The 13511-nt window shown below is 32.5% G+C and overlaps 1 protein-coding gene across 6 annotated transcripts in view; it reads right to left on the bottom strand.

Annotated features, from left to right (window-relative positions):
• TNRC6C (trinucleotide repeat containing adaptor 6C) overlaps positions 1-13511 on the bottom strand; it is a 161059-nt gene that overhangs the window by 32914 nt on the left and 114634 nt on the right. For all 6 annotated transcript variants that reach the window (XM_031965560.1, XM_031965562.1, XM_031965561.1 and 3 more), the window contains 4 exons: positions 12385-12531; positions 7998-8117; positions 5883-5966; positions 5338-5575 (listed from right to left, as the gene is read on the bottom strand). In XM_031965560.1, coding sequence (XP_031821420.1) covers positions 5338-5575; positions 5883-5966; positions 7998-8117; positions 12385-12531 — 589 coding nt within the window. The remainder of the gene's footprint in view (positions 1-5337; positions 5576-5882; positions 5967-7997; positions 8118-12384; positions 12532-13511) is intronic.

Here is a 13511-nt window from a genome sequence, read left to right as displayed (position 1 = left end):
TTCTTAATTCCAAGATTGCTTCTATCCCTATTTTTCAATGGAAACTGCTCTTCTCAAGAATAAATAATAATTTATTTATTGTTTTAGATACTTCTTTTCTGGTATTTATAATAGGAATAAGTGTTATATTTTGTCAAAACTTTTTTCTGCATCCATGACTCTTGTTTTTTTTATTGATATGGCCAATTATGTTGATAGTATTCTTAGGATAAACTCACCTGCTATAGTGTATGATCTTTGTTTTATGTTGCTGTAATCTTGCTAATATTTTATTTAAAATTTTTGTATCAATATTAATTAGGGAATTGGTTTATATTATTCTTTCAGTTTTTACTTTTACTAGTTTAGATATTAGCACCATATTGGTGTCATGAAAAGATAAGTAATATTTAAAACAATAATTTGGAAGGACTGCTTCTTTGTCCATTTTTTCTCCCAGATAGTTTATACAATGTGGAATTAATTGCTCTTTAAAAGTTTGATAGGATTCACTTGTGAATCCATTGGTCCTGGGGATTTTTTCTTAGGGAGCTCATTGATGGCTTATTCAATTTCTTCTTCTGTTAATTTGGGCAATTTATATTTGTGTAAATATTTATCCATTTCAATCAGATTGTTAGATTCATTGGTAAATAACTGGGTAAAATAGTTCCAAATAATTGTTTCAATTCATTTTCATTGGTGGTGAATTCACCCTTTTCTTTTTTTTTTTTTTTTTTTTGATAATGGTAATTTGGTTTTTGTCTTTCTTTTTTTAAAACCAATGGTTTTATTATGTTTTTCTTTCAATGATTTTCTTACTTTTAGTTTTATCCATGATTCCTTTGATTTTCAGGATTCCTAATCTGGTATTTAACTGGGGATCTCTAATTTTTTCTTTTTCTAGTTTTTTTTTGGTTGCACATTTAATTAATTGAACTGCTCTTTATTTTTTGATGTAAGCATTTAAGAATATAAAGTTTCTCCTAATTACTGCTTTGATTGCATCCCATAAATTTTGGTGTATTGTCTTATTCTCTTTAATGAAATTATTGTTTATATGATTTGTTCTTTGACCCACTCATTATTTCAGATTATTTAGTTTCTAATCTATGTTTCCACAGCATTTTTATTGAATGTAATTTTATTCATTCAATCCGAATCCGATCCGAAAAGGATATATTTAAAAATGCTGCATTTGGTTATGAGATTTTTATGACATATTTTTTTGTAGGTGCTAGGGTACTGCTGAGAAAAAGGTATATTCCTTTCTATTCCCATTCAATTTTCTCCAGAGATCTATTATATCTAACTTAAAAAATTTCTATTCATTTCAATGATTTATTTATTGCTAAATCCCATAGCCTTTTCTTATTCCTCATCCTTCTTAATTTCTCTGTAGTGTTTGTGTCACAGCTGATTATCTCTCTGAATATTCTCTCTTCCTTGGTTTTTTGTGACCTAGAGCTATCCTGCTTTTGACCCCTACCTATGTGCCTGCCTGATCCTTCTCATTCTCTTCATCTATATCCTTCCTCTTTGATTCTGTATGACTCTAACCTAAGGTTTTGTCTTGAGTCTTCTCTTCTTTCTATAATTTCTTTCCTGGAAATTTTATTACCTTTTATATATTAAACTATGATTTTTCTGCAGATAACTCCCAAATGTATGTATCCAGTCATCACTTCTCCATCTCTGGCTTTGGACCTCTAACTACCTGCTTGATAGTGCTGCCTGAAGGTTGCATAAAGGGATCTAAAATTTAGCCTCAAACCTCTCTTTCCACCTATTTGCTTGCTTTTTTCCTAAAGTCATTATCATTCTTCTAGTAACCCATGTACTCAACCTATTAGTCATCTATGACCTTTTGCTCTTTTTCGGCCCATATTTAGAGGGGCTGAATCTTGCTGTTTCTACCTTGACTATCTCTCTCTCACATATTCTCCTTCTCACCAATTACATTGCACTCACCTTGTTTTAGGCCTTCACTACCTCTCATTAGTACTAAAGAAGGTCACTGGTCTCCCAGCCTTTAGTCCCCTCTGTAATCCATATTCCACATAACCAGACTGGCACTACTAATGCACAGACTATATCACTCTCCAATTCAAAAACCTTTGGAACTCACCGTGGCCTCTAAGATACTATAAAAACGTGTCTTCATAATCTGGTTCTGCTTTTTCTTCCAGGATAATTATATATCACTTTCTGTTACATACTCTACCGTCCATCCAAATAAATAGGTCATTTTGCTTTTCCAAGTTTATAACATTCCTGAACCTATCATTATGCTTTTGTATGGGCAATTCCACTGGTTTAGAATTTTCTTCTTTTCCTTATCCACTTTTGGGACCCAATGCTTATTTCAAAAGTCAGTTGGTGAACTACCTAATCAGGAGGTTTTCCCAAATTCCCCTAGTTTTTATGGTCTCTTAATTTTGTATGCATTTTGCTTTTATTCTTTTGTGTATATATGCTTCTCTCAAATAATATAATCTCTATTCATTATATAGAACATAGTAGATGTTAAATAAATCATTGTTGAAATGACTTGGGCAATGGAAAAAAATGAGATTAAAAGTCAAGAAACATGTTTAATTAAGATAGAAGATTCTTTCTTAGGATTAGCTGGGAGGTTCTATAGCTCCAAGGTTTTATTTATCTGGGATGTTGTACCCACAGGGAAGGCTGTGGAACATCAGCTCTTCCCCTGATAGAACAATGATAGAACTTTTCCAGGAGAAAGACTAGGAAGGAAACAAAATTAAAAGGGGAGCTATCATATGGTATTTTGTTTAAGATGTTTTATGAGAACACCTTTAGTGATAAAGAATCATTTTGCTTTTGACAGTTAAAACTTTTTTATATAGAGTCAAAATGTAACTTCTTATAATTTATACACACTGGTTCTAATTATTCCCTTCAAATAAATCACACAAAATAAATCTAGTTTCTCTCCTCTATTCTTCTTTGATAATAAAGATCATCTCAAATTAAAGTCTATCGTTTCTGAGATCCACTAACTCCCCACATTTATGAAAACTATATTAGTATGTGCCTAACTCCAATCTTCTGGCATCTTTATTCTTCTCTATGATTCTTCAAAGGGTACTGGCAACAAGTAGTCACACCTGCATGTTCTTTAGTAGTTAGCAACATTTAGGCCAGGAAACTTGAAAGTATTTAGAACTGCTAGATGCCCTCTGTGAGCTTCAATTCACTTTTACTCATGTTCACTGTATTTAGTCTGAATATCATTTTTCTTGACAGAGAATATAAAGGCTGTCTACATAAAAGGATAAAGGAATAGAGAGAATCCACATCAGATTTTCAGCTTACAAGAATAGGTAACATTTTGCCTTACAGGATTAAGATCCAAAGAGATCTATACAGTCTGAAGTGATGGTCCAAATCTAATTAGATGAAATTGAAGAGCAACGTTCTCTTCTCAAGGAGTTCACAGTTTATTGGGAAAGACAACTAAATTATATACAGGTCAAAATGGAGATAACCAGAGGAATTAGTCTCACTTTAATTCTCCTCACTTATGTCCCACAAATTCTAATGGGGGAATTGGGAAAGGCTTCCTATAAAAAGTAGGATTTTAGCTGGGATTTGTAGGAAACAAGGGAAGTTAGAAGACAGAGATAAGAAAAGACAAATTTCCAAACATGGGCACAGCAAGTGAAAATGCTCAGAGTTGAGGGATAGAAGGTTTAGTGAAAGCAACAAGAAGATGGCCAATTTTACTGGATATCAGAGTGAGGGGAGGTAAATCTATAGGGTGTGAGAAAACTGGAAAAGTAGGAAGGACCAGATTATGGACATTTTAAAAGCCATTATGGGATTTAAAATATGATCCTAGAGGCAAATGGGAGTCACTAGAGTTTGCTGAATGGAATATGTATGTATGAGGATGACATGGTCCAACTTATGCTTTAGGAAGATCACTCTGACAGCTGAGAGGAAGATGGATGGAAATGGGGGATATCTGAGACAGGAAGACCACCCAGCAGGCTACTGCAATAGTCCAGGCAAGAGGTAATGAAAGCCTCCTTACCTCATTATACAGGTTGGTGGCAGTGTCTGATGAGAGAAGACATATGAGAGATGTTACAACAGAACTTAGCAAATGACTGAATATGGGGAAAAGGGTGAGAAAATAAGAAATTGAGGGTGACATTTAGGATGTGATGCAGAGTGCTATTCCTCCCAGTAAATAGAGAAGTTAGAGAGGATAGGATCATCATCTCATTTGATCCTCACAACAACTCTTTAAAGCAGGGGCTTTTGTTGTGCAGTTGTTACAGTCTTGCCTGATTCTTCGTAATACCATTTGGGTTTTCTTAGCAATGATACTGCAATGGTATGTCATTTATTTCTCCAGCTCATTTTAGATAGCAGGAAACTAAGGCAAACAGGGTTAAATACCTTAACTAGAGTCATACAGCTGGTAAGTGTTTGAGGCCAGATTTGAACTCAGGAAGATGAGTATTTCTGACTCCAGGCCTGGTGCTCTATCCACTGCACTACCTAGTTGACCTGAGATGCTATTATGCTCAATTCACAAAAGAAAAAAAAAAAAAAAAAAAAACCACACACACACACACAAAAAAAACCCCCAGAGGCTCAAAGGTGGTAAGTGATCTCCCCAGGATCACAGTAGGAGTTGTTTGAGAAAAGTTTCTATTCAGGCCTTCCTGGTATGTAGCTAAGAGGCTTATAATACCATCTTTGCAAAAAATTTATTTAGAATCCCAACCTTGAAGAATCTCAAATATAAAGAATAAAATAACCATGTATTCTTCAAATACATGAACTGAATGATTGATTCTAAAGAATAGTTTAATTTTGGAATCCAGGGTTACTACTTCTACCCTGGCTATTGTTATCAGTTAAAGTACTTAGTAAATCTTAATATATTTCTTAGAGCTGAATTCTGCCAACTGACTCATGTCTACAGATCAATACTATACAAAATTCAAACAACCAAAAAAAAGGCTATGCCAACAACTCTAGCCATGAATTTGATAACTGGTTGGGAAACAACAATTAACAAAAATGTAATTTTCTAATCTAATTCTGTAATCTAATATATAGTTTTCTATCCAAGAATTTGACTGTAGAAATATAAAGTAAAGATGCTGGGAAAAGGTTAGTAAATTTAGGCAGAGAGGAAAAAACCTTTAAAAATTAAATAAATCTTGAGGCTAGGAAAATACTTTTTAAACAGATAAATCCTCCAATCTTAGTAAATTATTTTCAATTTTATAATGTTGCCTATAGAATTAAAATTTAACTTGTTTGTATTCACAATCCTCATTAAAACTCCTTTTGTTTCAAAAACAAGGTACTTACCGAGACTTGGGTAAGGAGCAAAGGTGTTCATTGAAGACGGTTGCTCTTTGGTCTGCAGGTCAGGTAGGCTGGGACCCTGGGGATGGGGTGAAAAGCTCTCCATGGCTGATTTGCCTGCAGAGGGGTGCAAAGAGAGATGTGGAGGGGGAGGCTGCTGCTGTTTCATTAACAAGGCCTGGGCCAGCTGGCGCTGGTGCTGCTGGATTTGCTGCTGCATGTTATTGATTGTACGTGCAACCTGGAAAGAGAAAAACAGAAAAAAGAATTTTAATAATTTCAGAATAATTTACTAATTTTATTATTTTCAGCTAGAAGACTTCATTCTTTTGAGCTAAAATACTTACTTTGTTTTTCACTATAGTTGTATGACATACATTAGATATGCAATCTTTTACATTTATCAGATAACAGCTACTTTCTTTTTTTTTGCTTAAGAGCAAGTAATTATTTTATTATCTGAAACTTTTTATGCCAGTAGACATTATAGATTAAATTTAAATGCTCAAGAAGATATAAAAAAATTTAATCAGGGAGTAAATACTTACTTGCTGCTCTTGTTGTCTCATCGGTCCGGAAACATTACGCTGGGCCTGTAACATCTGCTGCTGGATTTGTAAACGTTGGTATGCCTGTTGGCAGAGAAATGAGAGTATAATGATTATATGAAAGTTACTGAATGGTTCAATTTCTGCTGCTGAGTAAAAAAAAATCCCAGCATTGTTGGATTCCTGACAGTAGACATTATTATTAAAGTATATTTTCTGGTATAATACAATTTAAAAAAGATCACAGTCTTATTAAAAAACTGAATACACTAAAAAAAACTTTGGATTACTCTGTTAATACCCCTATATTTAATGTTATTCAGTTAAGGATGATGTCAAAATCTGCTTGATTAATACAAATTAAGTATTGAAAAAGTAAGGGAAAGCAATAAAATGATATTTATTTTAAGAGTCATTCAGGCTAAAGCTAGACAGCTTATTTTTTTGAGAATGACTCAAACAACTTGGCACAACATTAGCATTAGGTTGTCCCAGATAAACAGAGACTGTGCTAAAAATTATAAAAGATTATAAATAATACAAGTTCATAAAATAATTTTAACATGTTAATTTAATTTATTTTAAATTATTTAAAATTAAGTTAATTTAATATCACTGGGAGCTCAACCTAAGAGAAATATAGTACAAATTACAGGCAGACTCTTTTAAAATTGAGAAGCTATTAATCAAGCACTGATTAAAACATTCTTAGTATTGTTCCTCTGTAGGACTAGATGTTTGGGAAAATTTCCTTTTCTTTTATCATTAAAAAAAAATTAGAAACCTGTGAATATTTTTCTTTACACAAGGATATTTTCCTTTTCCTTAGCACAAAACTCCACTATATGGAGAGTAAAATTCAACTTTACTTATTAAAAGTGGGTGATAAAATAGACTGCTTACTGGATAGAATAGGTCAGTGGTCAAAATTATAAATAATTTAAAAAGCTATTTTAGTTAGCTTTATACAATGCTTTAAATAGACAAAGTACTTTACATATATTATTTCATTTGATCCTCACAACAACCCTGTGAGGTAGGTGTTATAATGATTTTCATTTTACCAGTGAGTAAACTGAGGTTGAAGACAGTTAAGTGACTTGCCCAGGGACACATAACTAAGGATTTGTAACAGAATTTGAACCCAGGCTTGACTTCCTGATTCTGAACCCAGTGCTCTATTCATTGTGAAACCTAGTTGGCTTGATACTATTAAACACTGTCATTATAAGGTGTGAATCTTTCTCCTTCAAGCACCAAACAAACTTTGGATAATTTTGGACAAAAATATTTCAAGTATGTACCATATGTTCTTTATGGACTATAATTAAATCTTCTGTTGGTTTCTTACATTTGTCTTGATACTTGGTTATTATGAATATCAATTGCTCTACTATCCTGAAATACAATGTCTTTAGGAATTACTGATGATTATAGGGCTCTATAATGCCTAAATATGAATCGCTCCAAACTGCTAGTTTAAAAAACAAAAAAAACTGTTGTCTGTTTTTATGTATCTTTTAAGTACATTCCCTGATATTTGATTTTTATTTCTTACTTGCACACTAGCTGACTGGAGTTCTCCAATAAGCATAGCAATAAAAACTTTAATGATTGCATTTTGTAAGCTCAGAGGCCTTTTTATACTTCCTTCTTGATACTTGGTCATGCTTTATAATTGATGATGCCAAGTAAATTACTTCCAGAAAAAAAAGAAGTATCATTGTTTTTGATAATAAATAAATTTGGTCTTCATTCCGCATCAATAAAATCACTGTACATACAATATAGGGTTATAATAGAAAATATAACCCACTAATCAGACCAACCTTACCAATGTGCGATAACTTGTTTTTATGATAATTATTTTTAAAAAATAGGGAAATGTGAACATTAATTCTCCATGACAAAAATAACCTGTCATATGTGTTTATCAATATATGTCTAGCTAACATGGACTAATAATTTAAATTTAGTTGCTTGTTTGAGGAGTATGTGAAAAAACAAAGCCATGGATAAGTGTCCAAAAAAACAAAACAAAACAAAACAAAAAAAAACCCCACTTTCCTTTTGTTCTTCAAGTCTATTCTACTGTCTGCATGTTTATTAACTCACCAGCTGCAGTTGATAGAGCTGGTTCAACATCGTCATATGCTGAGGATTAATTGGCGAGGTTAATAGTGCAGGGTTGAGACCAATGTTTTTTGCTGCAAACTGCAAAAGCTGTGCTTGAACCTACATAATAGAAAACACTAGTCACTGAATGTTGTATGTTTATTAAAGCAAATTTTAAAGACTTATGGATTATTAATAAATACACTTAAATTCATTTTATGAGTTAAAGTTCAAGGGAAAATTTAAAAGTGGGGCAAAAAAAATTCCTATTACTACTAATATTTTATCTGCATTTCTGAAGCAGGACAACAAATTCTTTTAAGTGTCAGTTAAATAAGATAAATGAAATGAAAAGAACTCCAGGATTTTCTTTCATATCCAGCAAATTGGCAAAAATGACAAAAGATAGATATAGTCACTATCAAAGGGACTATGGGAAGATACACTAATATTATGTTGTGGATCTGTGCACTGGTCCAAACAATCTGAAAAGTAATTAAGAACTATGCCCAAGTATATTAGTACACTAAGCTCTTTGATTCAACAATGGCACTACTGACTCTATATTCAAAGTTTTCAAAGAAAGAGAAAAAGGATGCATATGAGAAAATTTTTACAGATGATTTCAGAAGAACCTAGGAATATTCTATGTTTATTGGAATGAGAAACAATTGGAAAACTTTAGAACTGGATCAAACCATTGATCAGTTGTAATTTCAGTGGATTAATGATGAAGAAAGATATCTGTCTTCTGACAGAAAGATGATCAATTCATATGTAGAATGAGATACACATTTTTGGACACAGTCAATAGTTCTTTGTGTTGCTTAAGTATACATATTTCTTAAGAGGTTTTTTTTTTTTTTTTTTTTTTTCCCTCAGTGATAGAGATGTGCAGAAGTGAGAGTAAGAAAAAACAAATGTTTGATAATTAAAAAAAAAAAAGATTTCAAGAAAGCTGGTGCAAATTAGAACTACATTTAATAATAAATGGCTAAATTGTGCACACTCTGACTTAAGAGATCCATTCCTAAACATGTATCCCAAGGAAGTCAAGGAGAAATGAAAATCCTATAGATACTAAAATATTTATTGCAGCACCTTTTGTATTAGCAAAGAACTAGAAACAAAATGGATGCTTACTGATGAAGAAATGGCAAAACAAATTATGGTATAGAAATAATGGAATATTAATGTTATTAAGAAATAACTACTATGAAAAATTCAGAAGAGCATAAGAAGATATATTTGAATTCATGCAGAGTGAGGCAAGCAATACCAGAAAAAAAATGTAATCATATACATTATATTGCTTGTATATGTGTATATAATAGAAATGAAAGAATATCTTACCCCTTTTATCTACCCCTAATACTAAATGTTGAGTGATTATAATGATCAAACTTAGACCCAGAGAAGATACTCTTTCCCTTCACTGAAAAGATGAGAGACTATGGATGTGGAATACTACCTTTATTAGTCTTATGTGTTTAGTCAGTTTTACAGAACTGTGCCCCTAACCCCACAACAATTTTTAAATCTTTACCACAGGGGATGCCACAGCTCACTGTATAGATGAAGGAGATGATTTTTAAAGAAATGAATGTATTGTAAAAATAAAAATTAATAAAAATATAATTTTTAATTTTTTAAAAAAACAAGAGACTAATGATAATAGAATTGTAGGATACTGGATTACTCATATCAATAACAGGTTTCTAATTAGTGCTTACTACTATTTGTAAGGCATTATGCTAGAAGAGATACTGCCCTCTGCCCTTAACAGGAAATATTCTACTAATGGAATACAACATTTAAATAAATAAGCATATGTAAAGTTACTTATGGAAGGAAAGAACATAACTATGAAGAGGAAGAAAAGTTTTCTAAAGAGGTTATAAATGAGCCTTGAGAGAAACTAGGGATTATAAGAGATGGAAGTGAAAGAAGGAAGGTAGAAAGGAAAGAATGAAGGAAGGAAAAAAGGAAAGAAGGGCATTCCAATAATACAGATAAGTCTCAAATTAAGGTATGAAAATGGGAGATGGAATGTTAAGCTTGGGGAAAAGAAAGCAGGGGAAAAGAAAGCAGGCTGATTTAGTTGAAATATATAGTATAAAGCAGGGAATAATGTGAATAAGCCTGAAAAAGTGACATAATAATTGAAATGATTTGCTCAGGAAGCAAGATTTTTCTTCTGGGAAGAAGGTTCTTGAGCAGGGAAGTAATATGATCAGATTTATGGTTTTAAAAAGAAGAAAATAAATTGTATTTAAATGAAACTATAATAATGTAGGGAATCTGAATTATCATATACTACCCTTTTATGAATGGAAAGAAAAAAGTTTTTTCCTTAATGAGTCAGTCAGTCATCAAGCATTTATTAAGCAGTTATTAGGTGACAGGCACTGGGGCTAAGTGCTAGGCATACAAACAAAGGCAAAATCAATCCCTATTCTCAAGGAGTTTCTAGTTTAATGAGGGAGACAACATGAAAATCATATGGACAGTCAACATACCTACAGGATAAATTGGAGACAGTTTTAGAGAAAAGCCACTAAGATTATGGCAGACTGGGAAAAGCTTTTTATAGGAGGTGGGAATTTAGCTGAGACTTGAAGGAAGCCAGTGAAGCCAGGAGGCAGAGATGAGAAACAATCTAATGGATCTAAAAGGATTACTTGAAAGACAAGTGTTACCATTAAAATAAAAAATAAAAAAAAATAAAAAAAAAATAGAATTTCAAGGGTTTCTTTTTTATCTAGCAACTCTAAATTCCTTAGCTCTAAATACTCTAAGGGCAACTAGAAACAACTTTTAGTGGAAAATCTGGTGAGATATTATTACTTGGAATTTAACAGGATCAGCGAACCCTCAAATACATGATACTATATTATAAAATTCACACCGTAATGTGCCATACATAATATGTAAACTATTATTACAAAAGAACTACAACTACAACTTCAAATGACTCAAACTAACCTGGATAACAACAGTTTAAAGGAACCAAAGGATTTAGTGCTAATATTCACATCTAGAATCAGAGAGTTGGATGCAAACTCCGAGGTCATCAAGCCAGGTAATGTTGATGATTCAGATTGAGTTTGCTTGTTCATTAAAACCTCTGGATTTTTTTTTCCCCCTCACATGAATCACCATTCAAAGGATCAGAAATTCGGAGCTTAAAAGTATCTCATTAAGTCATCTAGTCCAATTCCCTTAAGGGGAAGCAGCCTAGAGAAGTTAAGTGGTTTGTCCAGGTCACACAGTAAGTGGCAGTGCTAGGGTTGAAACCCAGATCCTTAATATCAAATTCAATGGTACTTTCCACTACTGCCCCAAATTATCTCATCCAACTTGGAAATCTGCTTCTGACTTTCTATATTTTGCCACTTTGTCTCAGTTGTTTCAATGACTGGGGTCATTTATTTATTACTCTGGAATCTCTCTTTACTATGCTACTCTTTTTTCCCATTGGGGAGTTCCTTTGAGAGTCTCTGTTTTGAGGAGGGGCCCAGGCTGGCCAATTAATTCTCTTCTAACTTTGCTTCTTGACTTTTTGGACTCTGACTCCATGTCTCAGTTTGGGTATCTCTCTCATCCTTCCCCAACTTTTTAGTTCCTTTTTTGTTTGTTATCTTCCCTCATTAGAGTATAAGTTCTTTGATGGCAGCTTCCTTTTATTTATATCCCCAGTGTTTAGCACAGTACCTGGCACACAGTAAGAAAAAGAACTTAAACGCTTATCCTGCTTTGAATTTCTTGAACCTAATTCTTATACTTTTCTGTATTATTTTTCAGAGTACTTGTGTTCAAATCTTATCTCTGTCACTTACTACACACTGCCTGGATAACATTGGGCAAATCACTTAACCTCTTTGGGCCTCAGTTTCTTCATCTGTACAATGAAAGGGTTGAATTAGAATCCTCTACAGGTCCCTTTCAGGTATAAACCTTCAAGATTATTAAATATCTTTATGAAGTGGCTTTTCATCTTGATTTTGCCTTTTTGGAATCTGTCTTCTAATTTCATCTAGTATTTACCTTGCTAACTTTATAATTTACATATTTGATTAGTAACTTTTTTTTTTTGGCCTTTATCTAAATTGTTGATTAAATATTGAACAATACTTGGCCAATGACAAATCACTGGGCAATTTCTCTAGAAAGAGCAGTCTCTCCAAATAGATACTGAGGCAACAAGTATTCTCTGAACTTAGTCATTCAAACAATTCCGAATCCACCTAATTGTATTATCTTATCTAATCTTATTATCTTGTTTGTAAAATAGTGTGAGACATTTTCTCAAATACTCAGAAGAAACTTGGGTAAACTATGCATATGGCATTCCTCAGCTTTAAAGACTACTGGGTATTGATCTGACCTGAGGGGATAGAAACTGAGGCACTTGAGCACGAAGACTAGGCTGGGATGAGTTAAGAGGTTGTACTGGCGGTTGCTGCGGCTGTTGCATGGTCCTGGCTTGTGCTGCTCCACTATTGCCAAACATACTCAGATTGCCACTTGGTATCTGGAGGAGGATAGAAAAAATAATTTGCTTATTTTTCGTCATTTTCTAAAAAGAGTAATTTTTCACCAGTCTAAATCTGTAATAAAAAAATTAATGGAAAACATTAAGCATTTTATAATGGTTTGAAATGAGCATAAACAATGCTGAAGTGATTAAGTTCACAAAAGCTTTGTTGCAGTGGATAAAACTTTTAGAATAGATAAAACTATCAAAAAAAAAAAAAAAAAAAGGAAAAAGAAAAGAAACATCATTTAGCCAGCCTAATGGAGAATACAAGAAATATTTCAGATGGCACCAATATACTTATTATTTAGACAATTTATATTTTCAAAGGAATAATTTGAGTTATTAGTATGTATATTTGGGGAGAGATTTATCTTAATAGCTGACTATTAGACAGAAAAAATAATTATCTTCATTTGGGAAATTTAATTGTCATATCAAATAACCCTAAAATTTGTAAGTAATTAATAACTAAACATTCAAATATATAGTCAAGACTCTGAAAGGAGGGAAACAGTGCCAGGGCCAAGTAGCTACTCAACCTAACTCTAACAATATTGTAATACAATTTCTGTAGTTGTTTAAATATAATCAATATTCTTGAACCATTATATCCCTTTTCTCTGAGATGAGTTGAAAGGCATTAAAAATTATTCCTATAAGAAAATCGTGCAAAATTTTTCATAAAATAGTGTGACAAACAAAGCCATTGTAATCTGAATAACTAATGAATGTGCTAATCATTCTCTTAATAGTTTGTGTTGCTATAAGTAGCAAAACAATAAATTGTCACTTATAATAGTGTTATATACTTAAAGATTATAGAATCTATACTAAAAAGAAAATTCCATAGAAATGGTATTTTTCTCTCTGAATCTGGACTGAATTTGTCAAGAGTGGAATCCAGTAAGATAATTCCTATACAACTCAGAAATGTAGGAAAAATTTATTTATTGTGTGTATATTTTTAGTGTAGT

Source organism: Sarcophilus harrisii, chromosome 4 (genome assembly GCF_902635505.1).
Source record: "Sarcophilus harrisii chromosome 4, mSarHar1.11, whole genome shotgun sequence".
NCBI classification, from domain to species: domain Eukaryota; kingdom Metazoa; phylum Chordata; class Mammalia; order Dasyuromorphia; family Dasyuridae; genus Sarcophilus; species Sarcophilus harrisii.
The sequence above is the reverse complement of the archived record's forward strand: the minus strand, read 5'-3'. Positions and strand labels throughout refer to the sequence as shown.